An 18,348-nucleotide genomic window follows, 5' to 3' on the forward strand; every position below is an offset into this window, starting at 1 on the left:
ATTTTTAACTGAAGTAAAATACTAGCGTATGTGAAGATTAGCGTAAGCCTCATTTATGCATCCCTAGTTATCTTGGGATGAATGAATTGTAACCTTGAGCTACAGTGTCTAGTGCAATATGCTAAAGGTATCCTTACTTTTAAGTCTACTGATACTGCTTGGAAACCTGAGAGAAAGCTTTCCAAGTGCTGCAAGGTATGTTTCTATTTCTTGCCTGTTACCTCCTGTTTAAAAGGTGGTTGGTTTTAAGCTGTTAAGTAATACTAACATCCTGGATCACCAGGGCCAGAAAGGTAATGCCATTTACTCCCATCATGTGCTTGGTGAAACGATGTCTCAGAATTGCTGGCAGGCATTGTTACCATAACCCCAGATACTTGTTCTTGCTCCTTGGATGGTTCAAAACCTACACCTGACTTTCAAATATTTTGTGGCCAGTTTATATTTTTTTGTTAAGATATGCATTTAGTTTATATAACTCCTCCTGTTTCTGATGCTTACAGCCAGAATCTCTTGTAGGTGGCATCACATCTCTCAGCTTTTGCTTTGCCAAGCTAAGCAGTCCATGCTCTGTAGTATCTTCTTCAGTGATGGGCTGTCCATTTCTTAATCATATTGACAGTCCTCTTCTGCAGCTTCTACAGTTTGTAGAAATGTATTTTGAAGGTGAATAGCCAGAATTGTACATAGGGATATGGATGAAATTTTGCCTCTACCATAGTATTTAGTAGTATTTCTGTTTGCATTTTTATTTTGTGGAAAATTGAACTTCCATTTGTTTTGCCATGTTTTTTTTTTTAATCCTTTAATAGACAAAGGTACTCAGGTCTTTCTTTTTTCTCCGTCATTCTCCGAGTTGATTTTTTTTTTTTTAGCAGAAACTCTAGTAATTAATAAGAAAATAAAAATACAAAGTTGCTTTTTCTACTGTTGAATTTTACCCTCTTTCTGTTACTCTTTTCTAAGTTTCAGCTTTTGAAGGGTTCAGGATCAGCATGCTCTGACTGTGGTCCAGGATCCTAGGACTTCTGGGTTCGTGGCTCACTCGTCAGGAGAGGAGAGCTGTGTCCGACACTCTGAATTCATAGTGTGTCCATGTGGTCATTCAGCAGTGGCTAGTTACCACTAAGCTGTAACTGATGGTGGGGCCCGTATAGGTCATCTTTGTTTATCCACCTTCTGGATGTAGCCTTTGCTCCAGTTGCTTGTTTTTTGGCATTGTTTAATATTTGGATGGCACTAAGAGGGCAGTTACATCACTGATTCGTGTTAAAAACACTGTACAAATGCAGTGGAAATGTTAGGAGATACCTTCAGGGTGTGATGTTTTATCGTAGGAGAGACAGGCATCACTTTGCTGACCTAGAGGGGTTTGCAGTTTATGAACCAATGACATGGGAAATAACTGCAAGTACTGGCAGGAACCCAAGGTTCCTTAAGCTGTGCTTTGTGACAATGGACAGAGGATCAGAGAAGCAAATGTATCCAAGTCTGGTGCTTGAGTGTGGAGAAGGAAGGGAGGAGGACAGCAGAGTTTTCTTGGTGTGCCATGCTGATAACTGCCTGCAAAAAAATGATGAAACTTTGCTGAATCATTATTACAGGGACAGCTTATTAACACCATTCAGAGTGGAATTAGCTCTTCACAGCTCTTTAGGGCCAGGGCCGGTCCAGAACAGAAACTTTGGAGTATCAACCTGCAGGGAGAAGAGAGGACTTGTTCGATGTTTGTTCTTATTAAAATTATGTTGTAGCCAAACTCCAGGAAGTAGTTTGAACTCTACAGTCCTGATAATGATGCAAGAATATGTCTTTGAAAATCTTGTATAGAGCTGTGTCTGATTGACAGGGCATCTAAGGCAGAACAGGGAGTTATTCCACTAAAAGTGACCTGGGCCTCTGTAGTTGCCTGGTGGCTGTTGGGCTGTTCTTGATACTCTGTCGCTTCTGATGGATGAATTATTTCCTAATGATTGCCTACTATACTATCTCCCAGCAAGAATCCTAGATCTTCACCAGAAGAGTGAGGCTCTTTGCAGATCAGATGGCTCAGGTTTTTAAATTTTTTTTTTTGAAAGAAGCTCTGTTTCTTTAAAATTTAAAGGAAAGAGCTTACCAAAACTGGTAAGAATTTAATTTGCATCCTTCTATCAGACTTCTCTGTTCAGTTCATGTAGGATTTGTGGGTGCTGAGTGTGTGTGTGTATGTGCAGATATATATCCAAACATATCTAATACAAGATAGAGGCACCAGGTGATGAAGTGGCAGTGGAGTTGTACTGCTTTCCAGCGCTCTTTCTAACCTTTTCCCTTGTGCCGTGCACCTCTCCTTTTCAGTTTGCCTCTGGTGCAAACGTACACTGCATAGCTCAACTCCCTGCTCTGATTCATAGGCAGTGAATTTACAGTGTAAAGGAAGTGCTGGAAAATGTGGTCCTGGGTTTGTCTTTGTGGAGACTACTTCTGCCAGTGTTTCCTTCTCAGATGCTTTATCTTCTGTGTATGGTTAACACAGCCGCCCTACCCGTGTTGTAAGTTAGTGGGTGTGGCAGTTATGCATCTGTTGTCTGCCTTAGATAAATGAAAACCCTCTTCCTTTTCTGACGATAGCTTCACAAAGAGAAAAAAAATAAATTCCCATAAAAAACAGATTAATATGAAGTAAACAGTTTTCCCTCTCTCTGCATGTTACATTAGCAGCTTCCATTTGAAGGTGACAGGAGTTTCCAATGTAGACCTATGCCAGGTCAAGAATTAAAAAAAAAAAAAAAAAAAAGGAAAAATATGATTTGGCTGATTTTTATTATTTTTTTTTTTAATAGAGGCATAATGTCTTAAAAGTATTTTAAACTACAATGACATTGAATAAAGGCTAACAACTCCTTATTTAGTCCCATGAACGTGGTAATTTTCTCTCAAGAACCGCTTAGAAGGGAAGTCTAAGCATCAAGATAAACCAGAAAAATTACCCTCAAAGTTTCTCTTGTTATGATCTTACTGCCTCATTAGAAGTCCACCATCAGTCATGGCCGTGAGAGATTACTAAATGGTGCATGTTTTGTAATTAAATGTTGCTAATTTTCTTTCTCAAAATTTGATGAGGACAAAAGCATTTGTAAAAAAGAAAGGAGGTGGCAGGTTTTTGTGTCCCTTACAGAGCTGCATTGGAAGCAGGGTTTGGGTGCTGCTAGCCACCTTAGAAGAGGTTACATCGCCCTCTTGTGTGAAGCCCCGGTCATTCTGGTATGAAATCCTGTTGAATCAGGAATGCACATTGTGCATGGACTTCCTTCTGGCTGTGCTTTTGTAAAATTTGACCTCATGAAATGCCACGTATGTGGTAAATCTACTCTCTGCTCAGATGCACTCTGCTCCTTTTGCATGACCCAGGGAGACATGCACTATGATTTGGATACTTCTGAAATATTTCTTCACAGTTTCACTTTTCAGTATCAAATTGCTGGAATTCTTAAAAGTCAGTTGCATCAACACCTGCAGATACCCCACTCAGATACTTAATTCAGTATCTCAAAAGCAATTGGAAGGGGTTCCACATCAATCTCAAGATCACCAGGTAGTTTTGCTATAACTAAGGCACTGATAGAGTGACAGGTCTGTCATTCTGAATTTTTATTTTTTTTAATTTAGATTCAAGATATACTGGCTTATGAGTTTGTGCACGTAATTTAGCAGTCCAGATTTCCAGATAGCTTTTATGAGCTATGTTGGCTTTGTCAGCACTGTTGCCCCGTTAGATTGATGAGTGCTTTATAAGCTGGCAGAATCAATGTGTCTTTTTTTTCTCCTTTTCAATCAATACAAAGGTGAAACAAGTATTTTCTGTCTGTCCATTTTGAAATGAAGCCTACATGCCAGATCTGGTACAAGAAGCATTATGTTCTTGGCCCAGCAACTGTATTGCAATACCCAATCAGCAAAGAAAATATACAGAAAACAAGGAAATAAGCTTTTATATTATACAAAAGGGCTCTGTTGCATACAGTTTATTGACATATTAAAACTTATAGGGGTTTTTCATGTTGATGCTGTATAAATATTTAATAATCCTGTACAATAATAGTTTGATAAGTAAATAGATATTGATGGAGTTCCTGAGAGTTGGAGATTGGTTTCTGGCCTACTGTTTAAAGTAATTGCATTTATTTTTAGAAATTTCCTTACATTGCTGTGTCATGCATATGCAGCAACAGTCCTGTTGCCTTTATAAATAGTGGTGTGTGAGTTGAATTTACGTGATGAAATCTTTTGAAGCAATATGCTTTATGTTTTCTTCACTTTTCTTTCTTACAGGCAGAAACTATGAATGCCAGTCTCTTACACGTTCACCTTGAATGCAGTTTATCTAACGATGCATATCAGCAAGTTAAGGTATGTTTTATTAAGATTTTATTTCTATTTAAGCTTTTTAATTTTAACCCAAATTTAGAGGGGCATTTTCCAGAGCTCTAGAAGTTTTAGCAACAATACAATTTCTAATGTTTCAGTTTAAAAGGGAACTGTGCTTTTACCTATGCTTTTATTCAACTGTATCCTGTGGTATAAATTGTCACACAGAGCACATTATAACCTTTAAGAGAGGGGGAGATGGAAAAAGACACCAAACCCCCCCAAAACCAATTCAGCAGGTTAAGTCTTTTAATGTGTAAATGTTGTATTGCTTATGTGGGGCACAAAAGTAGTTAGATTCCTGTAAATTTCCTTTTTCCAGAAAGGTTTTACAGGTTTCTTGTTCACACTGACAAAAGGTCACTGAGCTGAGAGGCTGAAGACCAGGCTGTCTGGGCTGTGTTTTCAGGAGGCTTTGATGGTGGCCTTGACACTGGGCAGAGCTGAGGTGGGGCAAGCTTGTTAGTCAAACAGCCTCCTCCAAAAGCTCTGAATGCTCAGGACAGTAGGTCTTCTCCTCAGCAGCACCATCTGAATCTCATCTTTCCCTTTCTCCTCAAACATCCTTATGCAGTCAGCGGGTGTTGGTTCACAACGGTGACATTACTTGATGGGATATTTTGTTGTGTCAGATACATAGGTCCACCCTCTGGTCTGCAGAACCCTTCTTCCATGGAGTGTCTCAAGGCCCAGACTCCATAGCTGTTTTTCTGTACGTTAGGTGTCACAGTGATCTTGTGCTCTTTTATTCCCACGTTGGATTCTTGCATAGCATTGGTGAAGAAGGTTAGGCTTGAGGTGCACCTCAGTGTTTGCGGTGGCTTGTAGTTCAGCTGCCTGCTGTGAGCTTCCCAAGGGCACACCACCTTCCTGCTCCAGTCTCTACAACAGCCTCCTCTCCTGCTCCTGGCAGCCATTCCATGTGCTGAGGGTTTCTTTGATGCTGTGCAAGTGGTGGACCGGTATCCTATTCCCAGGGATGCTTCCCCACTCCTGCTGTTCCTCCTCCTTGTGACAATTCAAATTACTGAAGGTATTTTGTGGCTGCTTCATGGGAGCACTTTGTGTGCCAGGGGTGGAAGTTTTCTTCTCCTCTTGAACAAATTAGTCCTCTTGGTAGGGCATTGGAGCATGAGCTTAGCCACCTTCATGGTGTGATGCAGAACACATTTATGTTACTCACTGTTGATTGTCTAGTTTTGTTTTGCTTTATTGGCTTCAGTTTTTTGCTAAATTATGTCTTTGTATTTGCTAAGACTCAGCTGTCTTAACAGCAGCCACTACTTAAAGAAGGAAACAAGATCCTCTTTGTATTTATCTGAAGTATTCTAGCCAGACAACAGTGTTTTCTATTAAGAATTGTACACGTATGTTTGTTTTTTTTAAAATAAATTAAGTGAGAAATGGAGACAAAAAACACAGAATTTGGAAAAATTAACTATAAAAACACCAGTGAACATGAACTGTCTTCCTAAGACACCGTTAAGACACATGCATCAGTCTGTTTATGGCACATTTTATTGAAGGCAGAGGTTTTAACAAAGGATACTGTTTTGCAGTCCCTGAGGTGAGACTGACAAAGAGAGCTTATAAATTTGCATTCTTTCAAGATTCAGTGTCCTTTTTAGTTGTTTTTTGTCTTTGTTTCTGCTGTGCTGTCTTATGTGCACTATCTTTGGTTTCTGCAGAGATTTTAGCAGAAGCCCTACTTACTCCTGTTTTGCCAGCACTCTGGTGCTGGAAACCTTGCCTGCTAGATAATACCTTTTATTAACTTCTCGATAACTTGCTGTAATGATTTCTTTCCATTCCCTTGACCACCACCCACACCGTATTCCCTTGTCTTGCTCCAGAGTTGCTGTTTTATGTCTGATGACCCAGTGCTGCTAGAAATGAGCTTAATGGTAAGAATGGAAAATGCCCAACAAGATGTTGTGGAGCACAGGCAATACTTACTGGAGAATCTTCTTGTAGTTTATGTAGCAATGGAAAAAACGAAGACCTCAGGTAAGTCCTAAATTGTCATAGAACCTGGTTTTATACATAAGTTGTAAATTGATGTGCTAAATTTAATAAAATTCAGTAACGGCTAAATTTTGCAAGTAAGGGAAGAGAAATCAGTTTAGTTAAACACAGCTTGTCAGTCACTTCTTTTGGGGCAGACTTACTGTAAGTACAGTCGTCTTTATAAAGGTAACAATTGTAAAGTACATGTTTCATTCTTCACCCATCCTTATGCATCTGTTTGAATAGTATGGATAGATGACATGGTCCTTCAATTTCTAAAACTACTTTTTTGGTTTGTGATTAATTAAATAGGACTATGAAGGCAGAATAGTTTCTACACTACTGGGGATAGTGGGTGTTGTGGGAAGTAGGGTAGTGAGGTAATACAGATAGAATTCCACAGGCAAAACAATTAACTTTTGCAGTTTCTTTATGCTACATTTATCAGGTGAACAAATCCTCTAAATCGAGGAGGTTTTTAATTACTTACAGAGCTTTGAGTCTGTTTGAATAGCTTTTTTTAGAAATTTTTGCCAGTGTTACTTTCTGATTGAGAAGAAGGAACTGCTTAAGAATCCAGATAAAAATAATAATTTTTGTACATTTTAATAAAAAAAAGAAAGATATTTTTGTCTTTTGAGAAGTTCCATTAAAGATCTAGTCACAAAACAATATATACTGTTCCACTCATGCCCGTTCTGTGATATATTTACACAGAGATGAAACTGAAATATACCTACTGTAAAGCTAGATTCCCTCCTGGTGAGATGCCAGTGCTTTATGCTGGGTTGTATTCATACATTTATTTTGATGCTGGTCGAGAACTGTTCACATCCCTTGTGTGAAGGGTGCTTTGCTTTTAACACTGTTGATGGCTGAAGTATTAGAAGTATGCTTTTAAGGCTGTTTACTACTCAATACAATGTAATTAAAAGTCCTCACTGTATTAGGCATTGGTCATATAAGCCTTTTGGACTTCCAGTCGGTGGCAAGTTCCATGTCTTGCTTCATCAGTACCAGTGGTGGCTTTACCATATCAAACTGCGGTGCTTCTTTGCCTTTATTTTTATAATTAAATGAGACACATGGTCTTGAAGGAAAGATCTAACAAAAGGGAATATGATGCTGTGTTAGAGCTTTTGTTAACACCTAGAGTGGGGCAGAAGGTAGGCAAGGTCTGCATGGGGGAGCTAGTCAGCTGGAAAGACTGAAGAGGAGTGTGTGCTTTAAACATCCGTGGGTAAGTGGAGCATCTGCTGATTCAGAATCAACATCTTGAACCCTCTTTTGGAAGCTGGCACCTGTAATCTTGCTGATGAGAAGAGGGAATACTCTCCTGCCTGCTGGTTTGATATGTGGAGGAGCTGAGTTACTACATGACTCCAGAAGCAATAAAAACTGGAGAGAGAGCAACAGTAAGCAGGACAAGGGGCAGTGGGCACAAGCTGAAAGACAAGAGGTTTAACCTAAACATAAGGGAAACCTTATTTACTGAGAGGGTAACAGAGCACTGGAACAGGCTGTGCAGAGGAATTGCAGAGGCTCTGTCTCTGGAGACATTCAAAACCCACCTGGATGCCATCCTGCGCAGCCTGCTCTGGGTGAACCTGCTCTGACTGGGGGTTTGGACTAGACAATCTCCAGAGGTCCATTCTAACCCCTACCATTCTGTGATTCAAGCAGCTGAGGAAAGCACACTCTATCAGAAATTGTGCTTGGTGAATTGGGAGAATGTCCTTACATGTCAGCTGGCATCTGCTGGTGTAATTCAGGTATAAGCAAGGACAAGAACTCAGGTAATCTTCCTTCATGGAAGTGTGATGGCCACCCTGGTGTAATAGTCATGTTCTCTCCTGCTGCTCTTCTTTTAGTCTTCTGCAATTTTGTAGTGCCCTGTGGAAGGGAACATAGCTTTGCCAGTGACAAAGGGTGGTTGCCTAATGTGGCTTACTGACAGGTGACAGCTGAGTTACGCCCATCTCCTTTTGATCTGTTCAATAGGTTACTACCTTACCAGGTGATAAGACCATTCCTGTTTTAAACTCAAAAGGTGTTAAGCACTAAAACCAGCTTCTCATTGACCCTTGAGAATGCTTGTTGTTCAAATCAGGTGAGCCAGGATCTTGCATAGCTATGTGCATATACAGAACAGTTCTTATTGGACTCTCTTGTACTATTGATAGGTTGGCCCTTAGACGTAGAAAGTTACAGGAACATCAGCCATCCCTCATTCCTTCAGCTGTGCCTCCTGTCTCTCTGCCTGTAGGAAAGGGGGCAGTTGTGCTCTGTCCTGGATTTAGGAGATAATAACAGAAGATTCACTGTTGATACAAGCCTTCATGTTTGTGGCCAAATATCTTGTTAAGCAGATTTCTCCTTTATGAAATGATTGCCATCTGAAGTTGTGAACAGTTCTTACTTTTTACAAGAGTAGCTGTCACACAGAGATTTTAATGTTGAAATTGGGATTGCTTCTCATGTAAGTATCTGACAAAACAAGAGTGCTTTCATCCTTGGGGAGCTTACCTCAGTGTTCATTCTGTTGGACAGGTGATTCCTCGATAGATGTGTACATCATGCATTCTGGAAATGGCCTTGTGCATATACAGGTAATCATGGGCTTCAGGAAGTTGTATTTTAGGATGTTGAATTTGATTGGGGAATTAACCAATCCACTGACTCTCTAATAGGTTTTGCTGGTGGCAAATGTCATGCTTCTGTATTTGTAAAAAGTGCCCAAACATGTAATAGATCTTGTAGATTGTAAGTTGCAGTTCACTGATGGGGTTTTTTTAAGACAAAAGAGCTGTTAAGTTGAAAAAAAATCCATGGGTTGATCTAAAAGATGTGAGAAAATGGCAGATTTGGCTTGCAAACTGGAAAGGAAGGTACGCTAATATAGGAGCTACAATGATAATGGTAGTACTGCTACAAGGATCATTGTGTCTTGTCTTCATGCAGGAAATACGGCAGTTGTCACAAAATGACAAACCACCTGTGGAGTTTGAGCCAGTACTTCTATCTTCATCACCTACTAACTTTACAAAAGTTGCTTCTATTTCTTGTAAAGGTACAGGATATGTATACTTATAGATAACATGATTTAAAAGGATTTGATTATAAACAGGTAGCTTTTTTCCAGCAGATAGAGACCCTGAAAGATGTCAAAATCAACTTGTCTGGATTTCTTTGAGACAGAGGATGAATTCTTTCTGCTAAATTGTTTCCACCATTTTGGTGTATATATGCTTCCTCTGAATGCCAGTTGAAAGCTCTAAGCTACACATATTTCAAAAAGGGGAAGAAAACATTTGCTAAAGAGTTAGCTGATTTTACAGTAAGCATAATTATTCAATATACTCTTTCAGCATTCTTTTATAATTTGTGGTTATTTTTCTGTTTCCAGTATGTTTTTGAAAAGCCTCTTGTGCTTGGGTGGTCATTTTCTATGATATTTCTTGGCAGGATCACTGAAGAAGCTGCCTGAGACCAGGCATGTTTGTGGAGGAGCAAAGATTTAACCGTTCATGACTCCAGCCTGTTTGCTATTCTGACCACTAGACTGCAGTGTATAGACCTCAAACGTTTTTGAAGCAGGCTGCTTTCATAATGACACTGGGACTTGTTTTTCCTATGAAAAAAAGGGGCAAATAAGAAGAAAGAAGGGACTTGATGTTAAGTGTTTTTTTCAGAACAGTTGTTTAATTTATTAAAAGGAGGCAATGTGCACTGATAATAAGCAAGAATGCTGTGCCAGTGACAAGTGGTTAAAATGGTCAGGTTGCTCTTTGCAGCCTTGTGCATGTGTTTTTTTTAAGTGTGTGGCATTCATATATTCGTCTTAAAGGAAGGTTTGGAACCTCTGAAAATTTGAATACAAGCCATTAGATGCTTTGTTCACCTGTGTGAGAACCGGACTAGCAAATGTCCCCCTTTGTAGTGTTCTTGCAGATCATCACATGAAAATCTTTGTGGATGTGCTTTCATTCTGCCTGATGTGTTCTTCTGTATGTCTGTTCTTTGCCCAGCTGCATCCTGTGACAGTGCAAGTCCTTATGCTAAGAAGAAGAAGAATTTGTTGGAGAGCACTACAACACTAAGAGCCTGTCATTCCTGTCCTGTGATGGAAGGGTAGGTTGACAGTGGATTTTCATTTATTTGTTAGCATTCACTCGTATTCTAAGAAGAATTTTGTGCCCTACTTTAAGAGATGAAGTTAGCTTGCTTTATCGCTGAAAAATTATGAGGACAGTGGTGAAGAAGCTTCTTCCTATTGTTGCTGTGACATTTGTGAAAACAGATGTGACATTTCAAGCAACGGTTCTCTGTTTTATCCAGGAAGAATTTCAGGAGCCAGTAAAAGATACACCTTAGCAGCTGATATTGTATAAATGTTGCTTAGAGACTGTGATAAAATTTCTATCCTTGTTAATCCAGTGCAGAAGCAGGATAATTATAGAAAAAATGTGAAGTCTTTTCTTCAGTTGTCTTTTGCCAATTTCTTCCAAATTACACACACATATCACAATGAAGCAGGCAATGCTGCACTGCAGTATAGCAAAAGGATAGCCTGATTACCTGCCTATGTCTTTTACATTATTCTTGCCAATTTTTACTCTGATCTTTATATAAGTATTGCAGAGGAAATAATTTTGTTCTTTCTCCTTAAAATCTTAAAAGAGCCTCATTATGCAAGAATACTAGTTATCTTTTCTTGTGTGGACCATTTATGTGTGCTCAAAGACAATTGCAGATGTATTTATTTTTGTCTTGTGTTTACTTACAGGTATTATGATGTAGATCCTTCTGCAGCATTGTTTCATATAGAACCACATAGTAATACTTCGGGATTTTGGTCCATATGGTTTACAAACAATTTTGACTTCAGCATTGAACTGAATGAAGTCTTCATAGCCAGAGAAATAAAGAACATTTTAAAGGTAAGCTTTATTTCTGCTTCTTACGGCATTTTGTCTTTGATTTAAGGATATGGTCCTTTGACATACAAAATGGATTCTTTTGAAGAACTTGGTGTTCTCAAAGCTGGTTGAAATCAGTTTAAAACATAGGTATATGTATGCCTGTAACTACTAGGCCCTGAAGAGCCTCAATAGGCTCTCTCAATAGGCATGATGCGCTGTCTGGGTAGTTTTTGGTTGTTTCATTAGCAATTGTTCTTTCATTTGAGTTGCAGTTACAGATGCATCAAATTATAGATGATTGTTCAGAATTGTTGCATGTGTGTTTGTGCTCTGTAGGTTTCAGCATTTCTTCATACATGATAATGGAAGTCTTTAGTACATAGATGAGCTTTGAAGTCTAGAAAGCGAAGCCAGTAATTTACTCATGCAATTGCTTGATTCAAACCAGACAAATCTGATGTGGGCATCTAGTTGTCTCTTTGTATATTTACATAGGAGATTTACATAAGTGCACTGTATGGGCACATATGTGTGTGTAATAACACCAAAATCACAAGGAAAGAGAAAGTTTACATTCTTCAAAGTACTGCTTGCACCAAAAATACTGTACCAATTTTAATCCAGCTGTTGTTTGATTTTTTCTAGATTCTGAACTTTGCCGAACCTTTGACTCTACCTCCAGGCTGCTGGAATGTATTTTCTTTGAAGCTCAGTGTGGAAGACACTGTAACAAATGTGCTTTCTAGTATTTGTTTGGCCACAAATGTGGGAGTAATGTTTGAAATACCTCTGCAGATATATTCTGCTGTGTCCAAGGTACAACTCAACACAGTTGTGTTGAATTACTGTTTTACACTACAAATCAAACTGAGCAGTCCTTTAGTCTTGAAATAAAAACTCAATACCAGACCACTTTGTGAAACCATTCTGTAGCTTGAGAAGTTAAGCCCCCAGAGCTGAATGGAGATGGAATTACAGTTCTCTAGGCAGCCTGAATTCTCTTCTTAGATTTGTCCAAATTATGCACTGAGAAACTGAAATTTGTCCTGTTGTTTTGTCATATAGTCAACTGTAGCTTTTTTTTTTCAGGAGGGAGATCTTAATTTTGAAGCAAGTGCTCACTGTGATCTTCAGTGTTACTTGGGAAAGTCTGATTCAGGTGGGCTTGTCTTGTTTGTTTGTTTTTTTGTTTGTTTGGTTTTTTTTGGCATTTAATGATAGTTTTATTGTAAAAAATTTGTTTTATGCAGCAGGAGTTGTAATGAGAATATTGAGATTTTTCATACAAGTACTTAGGTTTATGTTTTTTAAAAACAGCCACTTTTCTGGGAGTATACAAATGGCTTTGAGTAACCTGTACTGAGTTCACAGTGCAGTATTTGAGACCTCTTAATTCCATAGGACATGCTAAACTCTTGCTATGCCTTGAAACATTTTTTAGACTTAACTTTTATGACTCTCTGATACGTTCTCATAGGTGGTGTACTGCTCCTTGATTTCTTCATACGCACATTCTTCAGGGAAGATGAGGTAGAATGATAAAGCTGTCAACTAGCTCAGAATGATTAAAAGTGCATAATCTGGGTCCAAATCCTGGGAACTCTGATGAAAAAACAAACAAAAAAAACAAATGTTGACCAAAATCCTGCCTTTAGCCAGACTTAAATTTGAAGGCCTTCTCTTCTATCTGTTTCTCACAACAATGATTTCATAGATTTCTGCAAAAGACCTTTTATGAGGCTTATAAAACAGCATCCTTAACACTGTATTGTAAATAAGAAGGAAGCAGTCTCATTCTCTCTGGAACTGAGAAATCTATTTCCAGATACTGCAATACTGGGAGCAGTTTTAAGAACCTGGCTGGCACTTACCAAAATACAGTGTTAAGTATTGTGTGCACATGATACTGCCTGAAGAATGATAAACCTGATGAAAGTTGGCTCAGTATATATATTTTTTATGTCGTCTTAGTAAGGAATTTCAGTAGGCAGCTGTGTACCATAAGCTTTAAATGTTTAAATGACTGCTCTCCTGAATGTGATGAAGTTTGCTTAAAATGTATTCTCAGGTGAGGCTACAAAGAAGGCAACAGTAGTCCATAAAATGTAAAAAGGAGAATTGAGGTAACATGTGGAAACACATGGCTAGAAGAATTAGTGATACACATGCACACTTAGGTACATCTCAGAAGTGTCTGGTTTTTTATTTTGTTTTGTTAGGTTTTAAAAAAACTATATAAAGGAATATTGTGGATACAAGCGAGTCCTTATTGCTTAGTTGCTTTCCGTTCTAATAATACACATAATCAGATCTTTACATACAGGTATTCTGCTTTCTAATATATGTATATGTTAAATAGAAAAGTTTGATGCACAAACCTGATAATACTGACCTAAAGAACATGTACCCTGATTATTCCAGTCATTATCAATCACAATTTCGTAGAAAATCATAGAATGGTTTGAGTTGGAAGGTGCCTTAAAGATAATCTAGTTCCAACCCCCCTGCATGGGCAGTGACACCTCCCACTAGATCAGTTGGTTACTTTAAACACTAAGGATTGTAAACTTAAGTATATGTACTTTGAAAATTATCCATTTTTGTTTTCTTTCAAAAGAAAAATCCTTGCTTTTCTAGCTCCTTTCTGCTGTGTGAAAATGCTTGAACCAGTATGAGTCTTAAGTTTTTAAAAGGCATTAATCTTTACACTGATGTAAAGCCTTGCAATTTTACCTTAAGAAGAATTTGAGAAAATTATCAGCACCTTGAAAAGAGAAGCTAAAATGAAAGCACCAGTTCTGCCAAACTGTGGATTTTTTTTTACTTCCTGCTGTGATACTATAATTTTGTACCACTGTACAGAGAATAGTATATGATCTTGATATTTTATTGGCATCAGTGTAGAGTTCTGTGTAAAGACTATTGATAAACAAATGACTTTTCAATGGCATCCATTAGAAATAGCAACAGTAAAGAGAACTTACAAGAGCATACAAAGCCTGTGTAATATACGTACACTTGTTGGTGCATGGAATTACCATGTTTTTACAGATGTATTTCTTTAAGCAAATCAGATATTAACAATAATATGTATGGCCTCACAGATGCTTTCTTTGAAAAGTGGGTTACCTTTTGTATTTTTGTGTCCAGAAGACCGTTTGCAGATACTGATTACTTGTGTTCAGAAGTAGATTGACAGACGGAGCAAATGTAAAATATGAAAAATCTGTTACCTTTTTAGCAAATCTGCTTTGGCAGAAGAGTCTCTCTCTGGACCGTTCTGCCTGGGATGTGGATTCTGAGCTTGCAAGTGAACTTTATGAAAGATGGCAAAAAATAAGACGTGGGGAAGCCTGCAGGTCTGTATGGAATCTGTTGAGGTTCTTAATTCAAGCCAGTACAGTGTTGTAAGAAATAATATTTCCGTTCTGAAGTATTCTTAATTAGAACAAACATTTTTGATCTTACTGCACTTCAGTTATCTTGAAGCACCTGGAGTTTCAGAGCACTCCAGACACCCCCAGATTCCATTTCAAGACACTACCAGCCATAAGTAAACATTTAGATGCCCAAACTTTAAAAAGTAAATAATATTCTGACTGTAACAACCCTGCCACAGCTACCTGGTGTGAAAGCAGTCAAAGAATGTTTTACCAGATCATTTATGGACTTGCAGGAGTCCTTTGTCAACTGGTAGCAGTATTTTCAGTATCAGAGTTTTTGAACAGCTTTTAAGATTTTTAGTCCTGGGCCTCATGGATACTGCATACTGGGGACATTGGGAAGGAAGAGGTCACTGTGACTGAGCAATTCTTGTAGAGATGATGCATCAATGACATCAGCTCCTTTCCAGAATAAGGAAGTATAGCTGTGAAAACCACAGTTGTGTTGCAGGGGGAAAAGTGGAGACCCAAGGGATACATATAAGTTACACTGACTCTACTACTAGGTTACAGCTTTGTGGGCTTTATTTTGTGAAGCACATTTTCAAGGAAAGGTTAGCTGATGTGATTATAGGTCCTGACAAAGAATCACATTTTTTTTGTTCTTTCTTTGAAAGAACAAAGAGAGTAAAATTAACAAAGCTTTCTTATTTTGTCAATAAAGCAGGAGAAGTATTTTAGGATCGGCTCACTTTATTCGCCAAAAGAAGCCAGAAGAGAAGTCCTTTGCCTTTTACTTGCCACGGTTGACTACAGAGCCTGCCCTTACGCTCAACTTCAGTGCCACAGCAGTTAAAAGTAGTATGGTGAGGATAGCTGTTGTTACACTTTTCTGAGTTCACCTATGTTTAGCTTGTTTAAAAAAGTCTGCAGTTAATATTTGGTGATGCTTGGCATTTTCCTACTGCTTGTAGATCAAGTGTTCTGAAGTCTAATTTAAGACACCAGATTTGTATCCCTTTGGATCTTTAAGTTCTCTAGCTACCCAGTTTTAATGTTTTAATACAAGAAGAGGAGTAAATCAGTGTAGATCTTAAGTAACAATTATTCGTGGTTGGTAAAGCTTACCTTGCATCATTGTAAAAGCTACATGCTTCTGGTAAAATAATTGAATGAGGGACTAGGGGTAGAATGTACTGTCATTACTGATGCATGTGGTTACGAGAAGGCCTTCCTCATGCCACTGCCTGGTGTAACAGAAGTGTGTAAAACATGAGCAAGACACAACACTGGAGAGATCAGCAGAGCAGTGTGTCTTCCAGTCACACTGATGGTTGTTTATTTCTTTGTTGTCAGATTTAGGTCACTACCAACCTAGACTGGGCCAGTCATATGGAGATAGTTTTCCTGTGCACATATTATGAATTATCATAATACTCCTTTTGTGCTATTTTATTGTCAGTTGTCGTAGTAAAGCATATGACCTGCTTGCGGTCAGACTTCTGTAAGAAAGGGTGGTACCACACTAATTTCACCATCTTCTGTGGAAGAGCTATGTTCATGTCTGCCAGCATAAATAAAAATCCAAATGAAAGGGGAGTTTGAGGATGAGGGAAGTCTGTATCTTTGAACATGTGGTTCTATGTGAACTCGTAGCTGTTTTTGCAGATGACATTGTGGTGGCATGTTCCCTGCAGTTTGTGCACATAGGATTATATTGCATTTGGGCAGAAGCCGGGTTTCAAGTCCCTTGAAAATGCAGATCATATTACCAATGCTGAATTATTTTACCTTCCATTTCTTATGTATGTAATTTTTAACTTGTTCTTTTCCCCTGCAAACTATTTAGGTAAAATATTTCATACTAAGAAACCCTTCATCCTTCCCAGTTACATTGCAGCTTCTGCCTCTTTCTTATTATCCTGATCCCCAAGCTTCACTGAGTCTACTCAAGAAATGGTAATGAGTTTAACTATCTCAGGATACTGTTTTCCCTTTTAAATTATCTGTTTGCCATGCCTTATGATTGTTTCTTATTGTTTGGTTTAATTTTTCAAGGTGGAGCTTAGGTGGGGACGATGTTCTAACAAATTTTGAAAGATAGAATAATATTCTGAGCAGCTGTATGACGTATGCGTGCCATGATGTGCCTGATCATGGATAAAACAAAACTGAGTATGTTTTCAGCAAGTTTAGGTCTGCCAGCCATCAACTATAATCAGTCTTCTTTTAAGATCCGAGGCTTAGTGCAGCCTTTTGTAAGCTGCCCAGGTGAGCAGAGGAACTTGCAGAACTGGTGATGTGCATCTCCCTACAAGACTGGTTGAGATGTATAGAGAGTTTGTAGACTGATCAGTGAGGAGAAAGGTCACTGAACCTTCCCACCAGAAAAGAGTTTTCTTCTTAGCTTTTTCTTAGGTGAAAGCCCTGGCTGAAGAAGACAAAACAGGAGTCAGGAAGAAAAATCCAGGTCCAGAGCCAAGAATCCCCACTGTAAATGTTTAGAGCCAGTTAAGCAAACGTTTCTACATTGTTTTGAACGGGGACACGTTTCAGAACTTAGAAGATCTAATGAGAAATCTAGATAATAATTAGATTAACAGAGGTTAGGTGGGCTGAAGTTCACCAAAATAAGCCCTGACTGTCACACTTAGCTTTGAAAAAGCTGTGTAGCTGGTAGGACTATTTGCTCAATTTGAGCCAGTGGAACTATTTATGTGTTTAAGTGTAGCATGCTTATTTGGGGTCCAAATCCCTGTGTAATTGCTTCTTTAACCTAATTCTTTTTACATATATATATGTGTATCTGCATATATATGTGCATGTATATATGCACCTTAATAACCTGATTGCATACTGAATGTAATTTCCAACAAAAAAGTTGTGACAAATGCATTTCCAACAAAAAAGTTGTGACAAATGAATTTCCAACTTGGTGGCTGGAGGTTGATTTCTCTATTATCTAAATTTTACCTATTGGTTTTCTTATGTCTGTTTCTAACAGCTTAATGTCAAATTCCTATAATTTACTCTCAGGCAAATAATCAACTGCTGTAAGTGAGTTTGATTTGCAAAGTATGTGAAAGAAAAATTGAATTTGTCCCAAGCAAATCATGAGCAGAAAGAGGGATATTTGAGTAAATTAGTGAGATTGGATAATTATTATTTCTTAACAGTTACATGAGCAGAAAAAGCTTTGGGGCATTTGTGTTTGTGTGGCTTAGAAATTTTGTTTCCTGGTTGTGATCTTTCTGCAGTATTGTATGCTGAGAGATCTAAAATACCCAGACATTAATCTGTTTTCTAAATATGTGGAATCCACATAAAACTGGTTCGTAGTATATTCTGTTAAAATGCAGACCCACATTTCCACCGTATTTCACATCTGCCAAAATGCAGTTCTAAATGTATTCTTTAAGAATAAATGCCAGCATGTGAAAAACAAGTAAATGTACTTCTGACAGACTAGTTTTGAAGTGCTTAATTTTCTGTTTTGGTTTATTTAGGTTTGGTATAAATGCACAAGCTATTAATTTCACAACCACAGAATTCAGGCTCATGGATGAATGTTCTCAGAGGGTAAGATGGCTAATTTTGATAGAAGAAGTGATCTGACACATGAGAAAAAG

At 38.3% G+C, this 18,348-nt stretch overlaps 1 protein-coding gene across 5 annotated transcripts in view; it reads left to right on the forward strand.

The window, feature by feature from the left end:
• TMEM131L (transmembrane 131 like) overlaps positions 1–18,348 on the forward strand; it is an 82,348-nt gene that overhangs the window by 40,925 nt on the left and 23,075 nt on the right. For 4 of the 5 annotated variants that reach the window (XR_007889543.1, XM_051620063.1, XM_051620065.1 and 1 more), the window contains exons 8-19: positions 4,312–4,389; positions 6,261–6,414; positions 8,965–9,023; positions 9,376–9,484; positions 10,443–10,545; positions 11,201–11,354; positions 11,982–12,152; positions 12,426–12,495; positions 14,578–14,695; positions 15,444–15,585; positions 16,569–16,678; positions 18,226–18,298. Coding sequence is in view for 4 of the 5 variants with exons in the window: in XM_051620063.1 (XP_051476023.1) it covers positions 4,312–4,389; positions 6,261–6,414; positions 8,965–9,023; positions 9,376–9,484; positions 10,443–10,545; positions 11,201–11,354; positions 11,982–12,152; positions 12,426–12,495; positions 14,578–14,695; positions 15,444–15,585; positions 16,569–16,678; positions 18,226–18,298 (1,341 nt within the window). In the remaining variant the exon portion in view is untranslated. The remainder of the gene's footprint in view (positions 1–4,311; positions 4,390–6,260; positions 6,415–8,964; positions 9,024–9,375; positions 9,485–10,442; positions 10,546–11,200; positions 11,355–11,981; positions 12,153–12,425; positions 12,496–14,577; positions 14,696–15,443; positions 15,586–16,568; positions 16,679–18,225; positions 18,299–18,348) is intronic. The other variant, XM_051620064.1, reaches the window with a different exon arrangement.

The sequence above is a fragment of the Apus apus genome, chromosome 4 (assembly GCF_020740795.1).
Source record: "Apus apus isolate bApuApu2 chromosome 4, bApuApu2.pri.cur, whole genome shotgun sequence".
Lineage (NCBI taxonomy): Eukaryota > Metazoa > Chordata > Aves > Apodiformes > Apodidae > Apus > Apus apus.